The sequence below is a fragment of the Dioscorea cayenensis genome, chromosome 17 (assembly GCF_009730915.1).
Source record: "Dioscorea cayenensis subsp. rotundata cultivar TDr96_F1 chromosome 17, TDr96_F1_v2_PseudoChromosome.rev07_lg8_w22 25.fasta, whole genome shotgun sequence".
Classification (NCBI taxonomy): Eukaryota; Viridiplantae; Streptophyta; class Magnoliopsida; order Dioscoreales; family Dioscoreaceae; genus Dioscorea; species Dioscorea cayenensis.
The window spans coordinates 20,101,439-20,118,552 of record NC_052487.1 but is presented as its reverse complement, the minus strand read 5'-3'; the positions used below and the strand labels follow the sequence as shown (position 1 = coordinate 20,118,552).

Sequence of the window (17,114 nt, the reverse complement as noted above, 5' to 3'; positions counted from 1 at the left end):
AAATCTATTCAATCTTTATTTATTCGAATTTTGAATATGAATTATATTGTATTTGAAAGAGTTTTGATTTATACGATGAAATTGGTTTTGATTAATCAGCATAAATTTATCACAGCTAATTTAATTTATGTTTCATATTAGACATTATACTAGCAGAATAAAATTTTCATGAGGGCCACTCAATAATGACAAATGAATATCCTAAAATTAGCTCTTTTTATTTAAAAAAAAAACATTTTCTCCTTGTTTATTTTTATTATTTTTTAAATTTTATTGCAGCAATATATTGTTACATGAAAAAGATCATGAGAATCCATTTCAATTAATATAGAAAGACATTTATGGTTTAACCACTATTCACAAGCTTTCAATGTGTGATCTTATGTTAGATTTTCTAGTATCCAACTTTATCAAAAAGACTATGATATGTCAAGTAATTGAAAGTAACACCTATATATTTCTTTCCTTTTTCTATCCAGACAAACATATCCTTTAAACTTCAACCACCTTGTTCTTTTCCCTTGCATTGGTCAACACTAGGTTCACCACACAGACTAATCAACAAGGTTCTTATGTTTACAAATATATATATATATATATATAAAGACATTAATTACTCATTAGGATGATGATCAACAAGTGATGATGTAAATATTCCCTGGCCTGGAGATAAGATGGCTCTTGGGTCATACTTCATTTTCATCTGAACAAATGCATCCCATTTACTACCAAAATGATTCATCCATTCAGCTTGAGTGTTGTACCGTGGCAGATATTGTTTGAACCTGATGCCTTGTTGATCACAAAAATGCAATATTTCTTTGTTTTGCTTCTCCAAATACTCCAAATCATGCAAACCTGATCTCAATAGTCCTATAGAGTAGAATATTTCTTCCTCTGGGATCACTGCTGACATCCTTTCATCCCACCTACACAACACATGCACCCACATAAATGCATTCATTATTAGTACATATATGTAATTCATTAATATATATATAATGCATGTTAATTAATAAAGTATAATTATATATATATATATATATAGAAGTCATGAGGGTACTTACTTGTTCTTGTTCACAGGGTAGATGAGGATAGGACCCATGGAGTTGTTGTTCTTAAGAATGGCGTTGAAGACTCCAAGGTTGATATCTTGTATCCTTGACTTTGGGACAAAGAAATTGAGCCAAGGGTGAGGAACATCCCAAAGACCTTTAGCTCTGAGTTTCAACTCCCCATGATGAACTCTATCAAGAAAATGCAGGTACGACACATCATGGGTGAATGAAAACCCTGGCAGGAAACTCAGGTCTTGAAGCAACAACTCAACTTCCTGTCACATAGTCAATCACTAGACATGTTCAACATTAATCAATGAAGTTTGTATTATCTATCATGATGGTCAAACCTAATATATTCATGATATTCTCTGAAAACTTCTGTCCTAGAATAATAATGAGTTTGCTTGTGATCTCGTCGTTTATGCCATGGAAGAGAGACAGAGAGGGAATAGTACGAGCTAGCTAGCTTGCAAGCATATATGAATGTTAATAAGGTCATAGAAGAGAACAAAAGGGAGTGTGGGCGATCTCTATAGGACCATTAATGAAGGACCACTTAAGAGTATACCCCACAACCACAAAGGAAGAAGAGACAAAGGCCATGGCCAACCTTTGCACTGAAAGTTGGAGGAGGGTCCCATGAAGATGCATGATAATAGGGAAAGGATATATGAGCAGTGTTGTAGCAATAGCATGCCTCAGTACTTCACCTGATCAACCTTAGATGCTGTGACGTTGTTGTAGTACATGGACCCTTCCAAGCAGTAAATGGGTCCTTGCTGTTTCTCTCCACCTAGACCACCTATTTTCTCCATATCACCACCTGAGAAAAAACTAGATCTCCACCCACTTTTAATCCCTTGCTCCATGATAACAGACCCTTCTATATATTGAAACCCCTTCTTCTTCTTCTCTTGATCCATTGATATCAACCATTCTTGATCTCTGATGAATGCACTGAAGTCATTATAAATCAATCTCACCCATCTCACCTACAACATATATCATTTATTTATTCATGCATTAATCTACATTTAAACTTCACATAATATATATATATATATATAAACACATATAAATATATCATTGGTACCCTTTCTGGAGCAGTCTCAAGTGCTATCCTTGCTCTGGTTATGATACCAAACTGTCCTAGACCTCCTAAAACAGCAAAAAAGAGCTCTGAATTATAATTCTCCGAACATGTCACAACCTCTCCTTTCCCTGTTGCAATTCAAGTAGCACATTTATTTAGTGAAAATGCTGAAGAAGCTTAGTATATATACATATATATATAGATAATTATTACCAGTGATTACGTCAAGTTCATGCACGTTGGATATCTGCGGGCCATGAAGGAAGGCCTGGCCACTAACACCAGCGTTGGACAACGTCCCGCCGACGGTTAGGTAGAGATAATCAGTCCATGAGCGTGGTGCAAGTCCATACTTTAAAGTCTCATGCAAAACATCAATCCAGAGCTGTTCTCCACCAGCATCAACATACATCTCAGTAGAGCAAACCCTAATCCTCTCCACACCAACCCTCATAAGTGACCTCATTTCAACAACCACTCCACCTGGGGCAAGTGCTTGGCCTCTGATAGAGTGACCACATCCCCTGGCAGCTATAGTGAAACGCTGTGGACCCTCATAGGAGAAACGAACAAGGTTGGTGATGTCAGTGACTGATAAAGGATGGAAAACTCCTGCTGGTGAGGCTTTGATCACTCTCCCAAAGTCTGTAGAGACACTTGCAATGGTGGTGGAGTTAGTACTTATCCCTGTAAGTTTAGTAATGTGATGATGAAGAGAAGGAGAAGGAGAAGCAGAAGAAGAACAGTTGTAATATTTATGAGTGTGGAGGTGATCAAGAAGGATGAAGAGCAAAGGAGTAAGGATGAAGATGAGTGAAGAGAAGGTAAGCTTAAGGAAAGCCATAATGAAGGAGGAGAAGAAGAATAATGGTGGAGAAGAAGAAGAAGAAGAAGAAGAAGAAGAAATTAAAGGGATAAGAAGGAATGAAGGTGGGGAGGGAAATCTTTGGGGTTGCAGAGGAGATCCTGGTTTCTGGGTTTGGGGACCTCGTTGAAGGCCAGACATCAGTGTTTTAGCAAGATACGGAGGACGATGTCCAGAGATCCTATCCCTTTGTGGGGGGAGTGTGAGATAATGACAAGAATAAGATCTTACGGACAGCTCCTTTGTTTCCATCTTTTTTCTCTCTTCTATCTTTTATATGTGTCTCTGCCTTTGTATTCTTTCCATTGCTCTCTTTTGTTTTTATATATATATATATATATATATGTAATACAATTAGATAAAGTTGGATGAATTTTATTACATGTGTATTAGTTTTTTTTTCATATTAATTAAACACTGCATACTACTTTCTTTGGTATATATATATTGCAGCAAATACATTCCTATATTTGCTTCATGTATGAAGGCAAAAAAAGAGAGTAGTGATTATTAAACACTAATTATATATATAGCACTATGGTAAATTTGTTATGCCAGAGTGATTGGGTAGTATGTATATATATATATAGATAGACCCTTTTATAGTTGTAAGATAACTTTTACTAGATTAGTTGTCAAGGAGGTTTCCTTTCTATCACTATCATAAGCTAACATGCAGCTCAACCATTACATAGACACGTGAAAAGGCAATCTTACCCCGTGACAATGAATTGAAGAAGCACTGTGGGTTGCACTGTTCAACAAGTTGAGATCTCTTGGACTTGGAGTGGTTTAAATATTAATTTTATTTACTTTGGAAAATCCTTCCAAAGAACTTCTAGCATTATGTAACTACAAAAAATAAATGTAATTTTTCATTACATATAAAAGTATTTCATAATTATATATTCTTTACCTGTCCTTTCTCAAATCTCTTGCTCATGCTTTCATATAAAAGTCAAAAGATTATCCAAAGATTCAGGGAGTTTTATGCAAATGAAGATTATTTAGGGGGCTATATATAAAAAAAAATTGATAGAATTTATTTCCAAATAGTTGTTGGGTGTTTGACTAAGTCAAATAATTAAGGTGGTAGAATCAATAGCTTGATGTGGTGTAGATTTGGTCCCCCTATTTCTCATAAAAAGGGAATACATAATTAGAGATTTGAACCGGGTCATCAAATGGGTCCCAATTTCAGGTCCACTATTATGACCCGGTCCGGGCCGGATCCGGAACGTGGTCCCGTGGCTAGGATTCTACATGGACCAATAACGACCGCTCAGATGGAAATCCGACGGCTGAGATGGACCTTCCTTTCTACCTCTTGCCACCTTGAAACATACATATAACACGTGTTTATATATTAGTCACTAACTTGTTTGTAGGGTTTGTTTTTACTTTCCATGTCCCTGTAAAAACGGGTAATTACTACTATATTTCTGTAAAAACATATTTGTTATTAATAAATTATTTTTTTATATATATATATATTATCTTATAGAAATACACTTTTAATAACATTTCTGTAATATATATATATATATATATATGAGCTCTTCCATTCGTGGTGGTAGCTCCCTTTTAGACCATTGCGGTCCTCTTCTTGTTTTTTATTTTTTTTATTCTTATGATTTGTTTTTGAAAAACTCCATTTTTGGTGAATTTTTTCTTTTAAGTTCTCTTTTGTTGTTGTTCTTCTCTTATACTCCTGTTTTTTTTCAATGCATTATTTTATTTATTTATTATTTTTTAAAAAAATGCACTTGTTAAAAAAGATAGATATTATCTCCACCCACCCCACACACAAATAAAAAGGTAAGTTCAAAATTTAATTACAAAAGGCAATGGCTTGCATGCCCCCCACAAACATGTAAAGTTTATCTTTTTATTTAAATAGCTTGAAAAGATGTGGGATAAAATTAAATAGAGGATGAGAATGGGCAGCAAAAGACTCAACAAAACATATCCATGTGCTAAAACAATTGATTTGATGTTATGAACAATGAGAAAGGAAAAGATGTTTGTCAAAAATATTTGAATTTGGTAGTGACAAAACTCAATAGATTTGTAGCCATTCCATGGCCTTGTCTCCCTTTGAATTGATTGGTATATAGCTAACATTAATTTCTAATTACTCATCTTATGGTCAACCGAATTATTTTTATAATTGTTTATAAAAGTTTGCCATTCATGAATTAAAACCATAAATATGAATTAAGAAAATATACTGGATAGCCTTAATCTCATATATATATATATATATATATCATTCACATGATCACTATACTGTTGGATTTATATGTTGGCATCTTGCTTATATTTCTCTTTAAATATATTATATACTTAACTAAAAGTTCATTTTTTTTCCTCTATGACCGTAATACTCTTATAATATTGAAGGAATATCTAATTAAGAGAACATAAATGTTTGCTTCGTTTGATGTGCAATTTATGTTTACACAGAGTTTGCACACCATTGAATCATTGATCACCAATTAATACATATATTTACATAGAAAAAAAAAATCACAAAAGATAAAATGTTAGATAAAAAATGGGTAGATAACTCATATCTGAAGATATATATGATGGCACACAGAAACACAAGACAAGAGAGCACACAGAATTGCAAACATGAGAATGATAGAGAATCTTTGTCACAGTGCTCTCATGTATCACATAATTTAAATGAGGTTCAAGTCAAATCAAGGTAACACACAGCCTTCAATTAAAACAATATTAATAAAACCAAGGCATACACAAGATTAAGTCCTTCATAAGCTTTAGGATGGTGGATATGGTTATGATGCTATCTCACATTGTCTGGTAAAGTTACTGCACTAGTGCCTAAACCTATAGCTATATGTCACCTAACAATCTCACTAGCTTCCTGTGAATCCAGCCTGTTGTTTCCCCAAACACCTCAAATGTAATATATATATATATATATATATCCATAGAAAATTTGTTAAAGAAGTCCAAATACAAATGAAGAAAAACAGTACGTGTACGTTTGATCAAAACTCTGTACCATGCATGCATGCATGCATGCATGGAAATACTGTCTAAGAAAGATCTCATGAGAAGAGTACGTAAAATCTTTTGCTGCAGGGACCCGTGCCCACATAGATCACATGTTCACATACATCATATGCATATACACATGTAACTTTTTTTTATACACACCAACATATATATCATGCAAAATCAGTTAGTCAAGCATGTCTTTTCACAGTGAAACGTTTACACATGCATCATGAGAAATGCATGCATGCATAGGATTGTTACATACGTAGTAATAATATATATATATATATATAATGTACCACTCTTGGGTGTGTTGGTCACGGAGTTTGAGGACACTGATGTGCTGGCCATGTGAGTTGCCATGTTAGTGGATGTCTCCACCATCTTCCACCAACTTGTCTAGTCTATGCCTAGTTTAAGTCTAGACTTAATGTCTGCCTAGCTCGCTGCATGCATGCATGACAGCCCATTATGTCACCCTTTAGAATCAAGTATGCACATATACACTGATGGACATGCATAGATAAAGTACATGGCGTTTAGCAATTTGTTTTTCTGTGATGTTTTACATATAATTTATTTTACTATAAAAGATAAGAATATAATAAAATCATTAGCTTAGAAAAAGGTGATTAGATATGGAATATCCTTGCTAATTGCATGCCATGTATGCCAACCTAATTTGTCACCCACCTTATAATCATGTAAATACAGACTCTGATATATATGTGCATGATGGATATAGACAAAGTATATGGCATTTATATATAATTTAATTTATTATAAAATATTAAAAGAGATATAATATAATAAAAATATTAGCTGTGAAAAAAAGGTGATTAGATATGGAAGATCTTGGGTGCAGGAAAAGACAGGCAAGAGGTCTTTTAAGTTGGTGGACATGATGAAGCAGTACTTACTCACAATTCATATACAAATATTAATATAGATATATATGGCTAGGTTATGCTCCTCCTAGTGAGTAAGGACTAAGGACTAGTGATTGGACTTAAGGGTGCATAAGGTATAGAGTTTCAGATGGTTGCTTTGATTCTAACCGGCGTGATACTCGGATGCTTGCTGCTGCTGTTGCTGCTGTTTCGTTTGTTGCTGTTGTTGCCACACTCCATGTTCTTTTAGAACCGTACTTTTAGACTCTTTTCAAACTTGGTTTCAGGTCAACTTGTTTAGACTCTTGTACACTCACAACCAAACATATTATAATTTAATTATTTAAATTATATATATCTAATAATTATATTTTTAAAACTTATTAATATTAATTTAAAATATTGTTATTTAATTTTTGTTACTACTAATTAAGTCTACAGTTGATTGAACATTTGAGATGAAGATTTTTTACCAACCCAACCCAATATGGCAATATTTGAAAAGATTTTCTAATATCTATCTTTTTTTTTTTCAAAAAGATGTTTATTTTAAGGATGTGAGATCATTATTAAAGATAGAAGTGGATTTTTTTATGTATTTGTGAAGTATGATTTTGCAATTATGTTGTTTTGACTTCAATCAAATTTAATTAAATCATTGAATTCCTCCCTTCTGAATAAATTTAGAGTCTTTTGTGTAATTATATTTTTTTAAAATATATTATTTACATATATCTATACAAAAGTTAAAAGATTATTTTATATATATATATATTATTCATGATCTAATTAGTTGCTTGTGAGGAGGTAATGTTTTTTTGTTTTGCAGTGATTATCTCAAAAAGTTTAGCGGGAAGAAAAAGTGAGAGGATATTGATATTTTATATATTTAATTTTGACATAGTAAAAATAGGTTTACTAGATATATATAAAAAATTGATTTTATCTTTTTAAGAAGCAATAGGTTTTAAACTTGTCTAAAAAGATATACTGTGAGTTTTATAAGGTGTAGGCCTCTTTCAAAAATGGTGAAAATTTTAATTTTTCTGTGTATATACAATTGAATTATTTATTAGGATAATGTAATTGTAATTTTTATTAATATATATATATATATAATTATAGAAAAATTCGGTGATCAAGACATCCACTTTAGGACACTACTTTCAGCACTCAAGCACTAAACAAGATGGACGCTCACTTCTATGTCTACACTTCTTTGGTTTAGGACATATTTAGAAGTCATACTTTTACCTAAAAAGGGTAGGTCCATATAAGTGAGATTTAACTACTTCTACTATTTGGTAACTAGCTACAAATATTTATTTCATTTTTTCTTAGTTATAAAGTTTAATTTGCTAAATAAAAAAAGTAAATTTTCTTGATTGGTTTCATTATTATTAAGTAAATTTTAAAAATGACAGCGTTTTGAGTTAATTTATTTTAATTTGTATAAATGTGAAGGGGCCAAATAAAGTTTATAAATTTGGAAATAATCATACTTTTAATTTTATTAATTTAATATAATAATAAATATTTTAAATTTGGAAAAAAAATTAAATAATAATTATTTCTGTTAATTAATTAAATACAATGGTAACAATGAAAAAGATAAAACTATTAGAACTAATTTAACAAAATCAATAACAGAGCAAAGCCAAATATAGTACATGCATCAATTTTGTTCAGACAAAAATTTGTCTTTTTTTTCTTTAGTAGATTAAGAGTTATATTTTAAAAAAAATCAATTATTCAAATTGTTTATTTTGTAAACTTGTGTTGTTTTCAAAGCTTTAACATGACCAAGTAGAATAAATAATAAACAATTTGAATAAGTCTTTTAATGAAACCACATGTGGCAACAAGTTATTTTCTCATATTTTTTTCGGCACATATCCAAATTTAATAAATAAATATATTTTTTTTAAAATTATCCAAATCTATAATTATATTAATGGCTCTAGACTCAACTTGTAAAAAATACAAATATATAACGTATGTAGTTACATATAATGTGCTAAACTATTAAAATAATTCATATATATATATAATATCAAGAAGTTTCACTTATTTTTCATTTATTGTTTAATAATATTATTAATTTCTTGTTAATTTGATTTAAAATAATATATTTCAAAATCTTAATTTTTTATGAGAATAAATTTATTTCATGTTTTGAAAACTGTATTACCTACTTTACTAAGGCTTATAAACAAAATAAAATCAAATCAAATCAACTCAAATAAAAAAATAAAAAATAAACTTTTTTTTTTCTCATGTGAGGCATGCAAAAAATTAACCAAAGAAAAATTATTCCATTCCTTGCTTCATTGCATTGGTTTATGAATTATGACATCTTGGGTTTGAAGTATATTGCCCACTTTACAAAATGTTAAATGCCATCAACAACACTCTCAACAAACAAAGAATTAACTTGACCACAATATTTTGTTAATTGATGAATGATATGATTTTGCAAACAAGTAAATATTATATTCTTTTTTCATATTTATTTGTTGTGCTGAAATTTTTAAATATCTTTTGTGCTTCACAAATAGTGTATATGGTACTTTAGTTATGCTCGGAAAAAAATTTAGACATAATTTATGTATCTTTGGGCTAAGATATGTTGGTTTTCCTAAAGTAATCTTTTTAAATAATTTACTATTGTTTTCTTTGTGTCTATTACTTTTATTTATTTATTTATTTTAATAAATTATAGTTTTGTTAAAGGAAAAACATAAAGGTACAAATAAAAATGGAGAAAGACAAAGCACAATAATGATAGAAGACAAATTACATATGAAGAAAATAGAAGTGAAAGCAACGGTACAAATAAGGGGAACTTCCCCTAGAAGTGGAAGTAAACCTATTAGATGTGAAAATATGCAAATTAAAATGAGAAAAATCCCAAAAAGGCCCTAGGTTGATCAAGATGGTCAATCCCTATAATGGTGTTCATCGAGTATGTGGGCTAACTAGAGCCTAGATTTATCGTTGAATATGGCTTCTTATGAAGCGAGCCAATTGAATAGTCAAGCTTAATTTGTTTTTACAGGGAATTGTAGAAACTAGCAGAAGAAATGTGTGATTAATTTTAAAATTTGTTAAATTGGTGGGAGTGGTTTAAAATTGAAAATACGCTCATTCCATACAAGCTATATATTCCAAACATTAGTTTTGGCTGAAAAATCATAAGTTTTCTTAATTAGGGCTTTGATGTCGAATCTTTAACAGACCCAAAGATCATCTGGGGAATTAGAATATCTAATTAAACCAAATATTTGTTTGAAATGGTTTTATATTTACTAAACGAATAGCAAATAAAAAAAAATTAACAACAGATTGAATTATTGGTCCCTATTTTTGTTTTAAATTTATTGAAGAATATTGTGATTTTATTCTTTGACCGGTTAAGTTAATGTGATACTTTTGATGCTATTAAAACTCAGCTTCATCAAAGAATAAATTGGCCAAACATTTTAAATGAAGTAGCTTTATAAACCATTGTATAGTAAGGGGTTTTTTAAGTTTAACAATAATAAATACTGCTTGATCAAAAAAATCCATCCATAATTTTTTTCCTTATAAAATACAAAGAATTAATTTTATTTATTAAAACAAAAAAATAAAAATAAAAATCAATGTGGTTTTATTATTTTTAAAACAATTTATCTTTTATTTATTATTATAATCCCCATTTTTAGTTCATTAACCGTAGTAATTACATTCACAACCAATTTTTTTATTTTATTTTATTTTGTATAATATCCAAATTGATCCCTCTATTTTTCTCTCTTCTTTTTTGGTCTCTCTACTCAGAAATGTTACTAACTAGTCCCTCAACACTTGAAAATAGTTCTATTTAATCAATTATACTCTAAAATAGGTCAATTAGTGGCTGTATTTTTAAAAGTAGAGAGACTACATGGATAGGGACTAAAAGTACAGAGACTAAGTTGGATCATTGTCAAGAGTAGAAAGATTAATTAGGAGCATTCTAAGTAGAGAGACCAATTTGAGTAGGTATAATACCTGAATTGGTCCCTCTACTTTTCTCTCTCTTCTCTTTTGGTATATCTACTCAGAAATACTCCCAAATAGTCCTTTTACTCTTAAAAATGATTCTACTTAGTCCCCTCTAGACATGGGCACGGGCCAGTTAACCGGGCTCGCCGGGCCCGACCTGGCGGGTCTGGATCGGTCTTTGACCGGCCCGTATCGACTCAGTGAAACAATGACAACCCAGCCGGGCGGGTTGACCCGCGATCCGGCCGGTCACTGGTCAGTGAAACCGACCCGGACCCGGCCCGTAGTTCCTCAAACCCGCGGGTTCGGGCCCAACTCAGCCAGCTCGGGCCACTTCATAAAGTTTCCCACCTCCCTAACCATCTTTTTCAACAATGTTTTTTTCTATCATGATTGTTAAAAACAAACTAAATTATATTTTTTATATTAAGTTTTTTTAAATAATTTTTGAAAAAAATAAAATTCTTATGAATTAGATAAAGTCAGGGACAACTTAAAAAATTTGAAAATAATTTTGAGCAAAAAAATATTTCATTAAATTCATTTATCTATCTAATTAAACTGTATGTACAATTTTTTTAATGTGATAAATATTAGTTCTTTAATTTTTTATTAGAGTTGTCACACACTTATTTATCTATATATCTATTAAGATATATCTAAGTTTTACTTTTGGTCTTGAATTCTAAGGAGTTATTTCTTATACTTATTTATGTTTATCGATGAAAAAAAAAATAAGCCTCTTGTCTAATGTACGGAGTGGTGAGGGTTCTAATATTCGTTGAAGAAAATAATTCAAGAGTGATGTTGCACCCCGTATTGATATGCCATAAAAACATATGCTCGTCGCCCTTTTTTTTTTTTAGAAAATAATACTAAAACACACTTTTAATTATTTATATAAATTTATATTTTGATGAAAATAATTAAGAATTTGTTAAGTCCAACACATATTTACTTGTGTTAAATGTATGTTTATAAGCACAAAATACACATAAATGTGTTTTACAATTAATGATGTCTACCAATTATATAGGTATATATATAAATCTATAATGATGGTTAACTAATAAAACTTGGTGGAGTTGGTTAGTGCATCACTTCAAGTTAATAGAGGTCAAGGGTTCAAATATGTGAAGAGGCAATTTTATTATGAAATTTTTTTGAGAAAGAATAGTAACCCGGCGGGTTAACTCAGTGTGCGACCCAGCGGGTTGACCCGCCGGGTTGAGAAAACAGAACACGTAATCGGACCCGCTACAGTGCTGGCCGGTTACGGGTTGGCGACCCGGCGGGTTGGGCCGGGCCAAATGACGGTCCGTGCCCCTCTCTAGTCCCCTCTATTTTAAAATAGGTCAATTATTAGCTGTATTTTTCAAGAGTAAAGGACTAATTCGGTTATTATAACATTTGAGTATTATAACTTATTTTTTTTTTCAAATTCCAGAATAAGCACCTGCATCGCACGTGCCTATAAGAGCCTACAAAAGAGTAAGTGCCCTCTCATTTGAACTCCCTCCCTTTCGTCCTCCGCCAAACCAACCCCTGCATCTCATTCGCTCGTCTCCTCCCGATCTCGTTGTCGCCGATCAGCCTTCTTCGCCGCCATCCCGAGCAAAGAACACCTTCGGATCCATGGATACGTTTCTTCAAACCCTAAGAATTTCCCTTCTGTTTCTTCTTGGGTGTAAAGAAATGTTGATTGATCTCTAGATTTTGACTTTGTGTTTTAGGGCAAGACGATCCTGGTGTTCTAAAGGACCAAAGGTTCGTGATTATGGGATTTCTTGAGTTATTGAAATCCACAGTTCTTCATTCCATTTGAATTTCTTTTGATATTGATTTCTCTATGAATGGGTTTTTTTGTTTTGATTCAAGAAATGTCGATTGATGTCTGGATTGATTTTGTGTTTTAGGGCAAGCGGATCTTTGTGTTCTAAAGAGCCAAAGGGGTTCGTGGTCATGGGATTTCTTGAGTCATGGGGAATTCATTGGATGAAGAGTGCGCCGTATAGGTTGTGTTTCTTCTTTCCAGTTGAATTTCTTTGATATTGATATACCTATAATTTTCTTTTTGGGTTGCTGTTCTCATTTCAAGAAGTGTCGATTCTTGGTGATTTGTCTTGATTTTATGACTACGGTTTTTTTTTAAAAAAAATTTGTTTATCCTTTTGGATTTCCTTTTATTTTTAATTTCAAGAAATTTTGATTTCTTTATTTATCGTAGAAGTTTGTTTATAGTTGTTGTTTATGTTTTTTTAAAAAGCATTGATACCTTGTTCACAAATTAGGGTAAAAAGGATTTATATGTGCTGAAATAGGGTTTTGGTTTTTATGGTAAATCAATAGTGGGTTTGGAAGCCATGAAAAGATGTTCTCGTGAGACTATACACAATGAATCAAAATCAAGCAATATTTGACAATTTTCTTTAGCAGGAAGATAGGAAGATGATTAGAGGTAGAAAACTATCCTAGCGACATATTGCAAGAAAGCTCAAGATATATATATATATATATTAATTAAATGAAAAGGTCAAGATTCTGGGACTGAGAATTCTATGATAAGTCGTGGTGATGCTATGAAGATGAAGAAAAATGGCAGGAAGAAAGGAGAAAAGGAATCTTCACCGCCCAATGGAGAGGCTAATAATGGGATAATAGGGCGGACGAGTGGCAGGGAACGCCGAATGAATACACGGCTTCAAGGATTCGTCACACGTTGACAGGTGGACAAATAGGAACAGGCGAGACATGTGATGGAGGACTGTTAGTTAAACGAGTTATGCTGAGTTGGAAAGGAGGGAATATAATGATAGAAGGGAGAGAAGAGGGAGAGCAGAGAAGAGAGAAGAGAAAAGAAGTTCATGCCTTGAGTATCTCCGGTGGTTCTACGGCGATCGGCGTAGATCTCTAGGCCGGAAATAGTGTCTATTAATTTCTCCGTTTTGTGATCTATGACTTACTGTCGGTTAAGTAGCAGTTTATGTCTTTTTTTATGGTGTGTCTGTTGTTCATTTCGAAGTGTATTACTTAAACTCTTGTGTTGTGACTCCTCAAAGCTAAATCTCATTGAGAGGAAGCTTAAACCTGAGGAAATTTTGTTGTGTGATTGCTATCCATCTATCTAATATCAGTGTATTGCCTTAAATCACAACAGGTGACATACGTTTTTTTTTGTTGGTTTAATCTTGTGGGTCACACAGTGCAAGTGGATATATGTCTTAATTTTCTTCGATGATATTTTGGTCTATAGTGTGGATTGGAACACTCACTTACTACACTTGGAATCTGTTCTCAATACATTACAATCCCATCAGCTCTTTGCCAAATTCAATAAATGCAGTTTTGGCCTCTTGCAAATTGAATATCTCGGACATGTCGTGTCTGCGACTGGAGTTCAAATGGATCCTGATAAAGTGACAGCAATTCTCAAATGGCCCATTCCAACTACTATCAAACACTTAAGAGGCTTTTTGGGTCTTAGTGGCTACTATCGGCGGTTTATTCATCATTATGCTCATATTGCTCATTCTTTGACTGAACTCCTCAAAAAAGACAGTTTTCAATGGTCCACTCAGGCCCAACTGGCATTTGATAATTTGAAATCTGCAATTACATCAGCCCCAGTCTTACACTTACCTGATTTCTCCCAACCATTTGTCTTGGAGACTGATGCTTCGGGCATAGGAATTGGTGCCATTTTGCAACAAAAAAATCATCCAATTGCCTTCTTCTCCAAGAAATTAAATCCAAGCATGCAATCCAAGTCAGCATATGTTAGAGAGTTATATGCTGTTACTGAATCTGTTAGTAAATTCCGGCATTATTTATTGGGCCACTCTTTTACAATCCGGACTGATCATCAAGCTCTCAAACATTTATGCCAACAACCCATTCAAACTCCAGAACAACAACGCTGGCTACCCAAATTATTAGGGTATGATTTCCAGATTTAATATAAGCCATGCAAGGACAATGTCGGTGCAGATGCCTTGTCCAGGAGCTTTTTGCTGGCTTTTACTAAGATGCAATGCACACTGTGGTCTCAACTGAGACAAATACAGCAACAGGATCCATTCTGCTTAGACAAAATTCATAACCTACAGCATGATCCTGCTCCTGACACCAGATTCTCCTGGCGCCATAATTTATTGTGGAAAGATCAGAAGCTATTTATTCCTGATGACAGTAACCTTCGACAGCAACTTTTATTTGAATTCCACAGTACTCCAATTGGAGGACATGCTGGTTCCCTGCGAACTTACTCTCGTCTAGCCTCCCAATTTTATTGGCCAGGTATGCTTCATGATGTTAAACAATTTATTCAACAGTGCTCTATCTGTCAACAGGCCAAGAGTGCACATACACACCCGGGAGGACTGCTGCAACCCCTTCCAATTCCATCACAAGTGTGGGAAGACATCTCCATGGATTTCATCACCGCATTACCTCCATCTAAAGGCTTTACAGTCATCTTTGTAGTTGTGGATCGTCTCTCCAAGTTTGCTCACTTTGTTCCCCTTAAATCTGATTTTTCAAGCTCCGTGGTGGCCGAGGCTTTCATCCACAACATTGTCAAGTTGCATGGAGTCCCCAACACCATTGTCAGTGATCGTGATCGCATATTCCTCAGCAATTTCTGGAAGACTTTATTTAAAGCCATGGGTACCACATTGGCCATGTCTTCGGCTTATCATCCTCAATCGGATGGGCAATCGGAAGCCTTAAACAAGTGCCTAGAATCCTATCTGCGATGTTTTGTCTCTGAAAACCCCAAGGAGTGGACTAGGTGGCTTCCATGGGCTGAGTTCTGGTACAATTCAGCATTCCATACAAGTGCCGGCATGACTCCCTTCAAGATTCTTTATGGCCGTGATCCACCAAGTTTAATTCCATATTACTCCAATGACAATGACCCCCCTGAACTTGCTCATTTATTGTCTTCCAGGGATACCATCCTCCAGAAGCTCCGTCAGAACTTATTAAAAGCTCAATCACGGATGAAGCGCCTTGCTGACAAGAAAAGGGTCGACATTCAATTCACAGAAGGTGATTGGGTATGGGTTAAATTGCAACCATATCGGCAACATTCTGTGGCTTTGCGCAAGAACCAAAAGTTGGGCATGCGTTATTTCGGGCCTTTCCAGATCTCTCACAAGATTGGTTCAGTTGCATATCGATTGATCTTACCAGCTCATTCACAGATACATCCAGTTTTCCACGTCTCCCTCCTAAAAAAATATGTCGGTGAACTTTCAACCGTTGCAAACACATCAACTCACCCATTTCTTACCAATGATAAAGGTCCTGTGCTTCAACCTCAGCAAATTCTGCAAGTTCGACAGCTCTTGCGAAATGGTCACTCCGTTCCGCAAATACTAGTACAGTGGGTTGGTTTACCTTCAAGGGATGCTACCTGGGAGAACATCCAACAATTTACTCAAGATTATCCGGCCTTTGACCTTGGGGACAAGGTCAATTTCGATGAGGGGAGTAATGCTATGAAGATGAAGAAAAATGGCAGGAAGAAAGGAGAAAAGGAATCTTCACCGCCCAATGGAGAGGCTAATAATGGGATAATAGGGCGGACGAGTGGCAGGGAACGCCGAATGAATACACGGCTTCAAGGATTTGTCACACGTTGACAGGTGGACAAATAGGAACAGGCGAGACATGTGATGGAGGACTGTTAGTTAAACAGTTATGCTGAGTTGGAAAGGAGGGAATATAATGATAGAAGGGAGAGAAGAGGGAGAGCAGAGAAGAGAGAAGAGAAAAGAAGTTCATGCCTTGAGTATCTCCGGTGGTTCTACGGCGATCGGCGTAGATCTCTAGGCCGGAAATAGTGTGCTGTTAATTTCTCCGTTTTGTGATCTATGACTTGCTGTCAGTTAAGTAGCAGTTTATGTCTTTTTATGGTGTGTCTGTTGTTCATTTCGAAGTGTATTACTTAAACTCTTGTGTTGTGACTCCTCAAAGCTAAATCTCATTGAGAGGAAGCTTAAACCTGAGGAAATTTTGTTGTGTGATTGCTATCCATCTATCTAATATCAGTGTATTGCCTTAAATCACAACAGGTGACATACGTTTTTTTTTGTTGGTTTAATCTTGTGGGTCACACAGTGCAAGTGGCAGGAGTTCAGTTT

General features: G+C 33.9%; 1 protein-coding gene across 1 annotated transcript; it reads right to left on the bottom strand.

Moving 5' to 3' along the window:
- Positions 1–479: 479 nt before the first annotated feature.
- LOC120280247 (cytokinin dehydrogenase 6-like) lies at positions 480–3,230 on the bottom strand. The gene is made up of 5 exons (XM_039287023.1): positions 2,368–3,230; positions 2,155–2,282; positions 1,772–2,053; positions 1,068–1,333; positions 480–929 (listed from the first exon to the last, which is right to left on the bottom strand). The coding sequence occupies exons 1-5, from the start codon at positions 3,158–3,160 to the stop codon at positions 614–616; spliced, it is 1,785 nt and encodes a 594-aa protein (XP_039142957.1). The 5' UTR covers positions 3,161–3,230; the 3' UTR covers positions 480–613.
- Between the last annotated feature and the right edge of the window lie 13,884 nt (positions 3,231–17,114).

Coding starts and splice junctions, on each gene's coding strand:
- LOC120280247 (XM_039287023.1), bottom strand. CDS start 3,160: ATGTCTGGCCTTCAACGAGGTCCCCAAACCCAGAAACCAGGATCTCCT. Junction 2,283..2,367: donor TGAACTTGACGTAATCACTG/GTAATAATTATC, acceptor GAATTGCAACAG/GGAAAGGAGAGGTTGTGACA. Junction 930..1,067: donor TACCCTGTGAACAAGAACAA/GTAAGTACCCTC, acceptor TGTGTTGTGTAG/GTGGGATGAAAGGATGTCAG.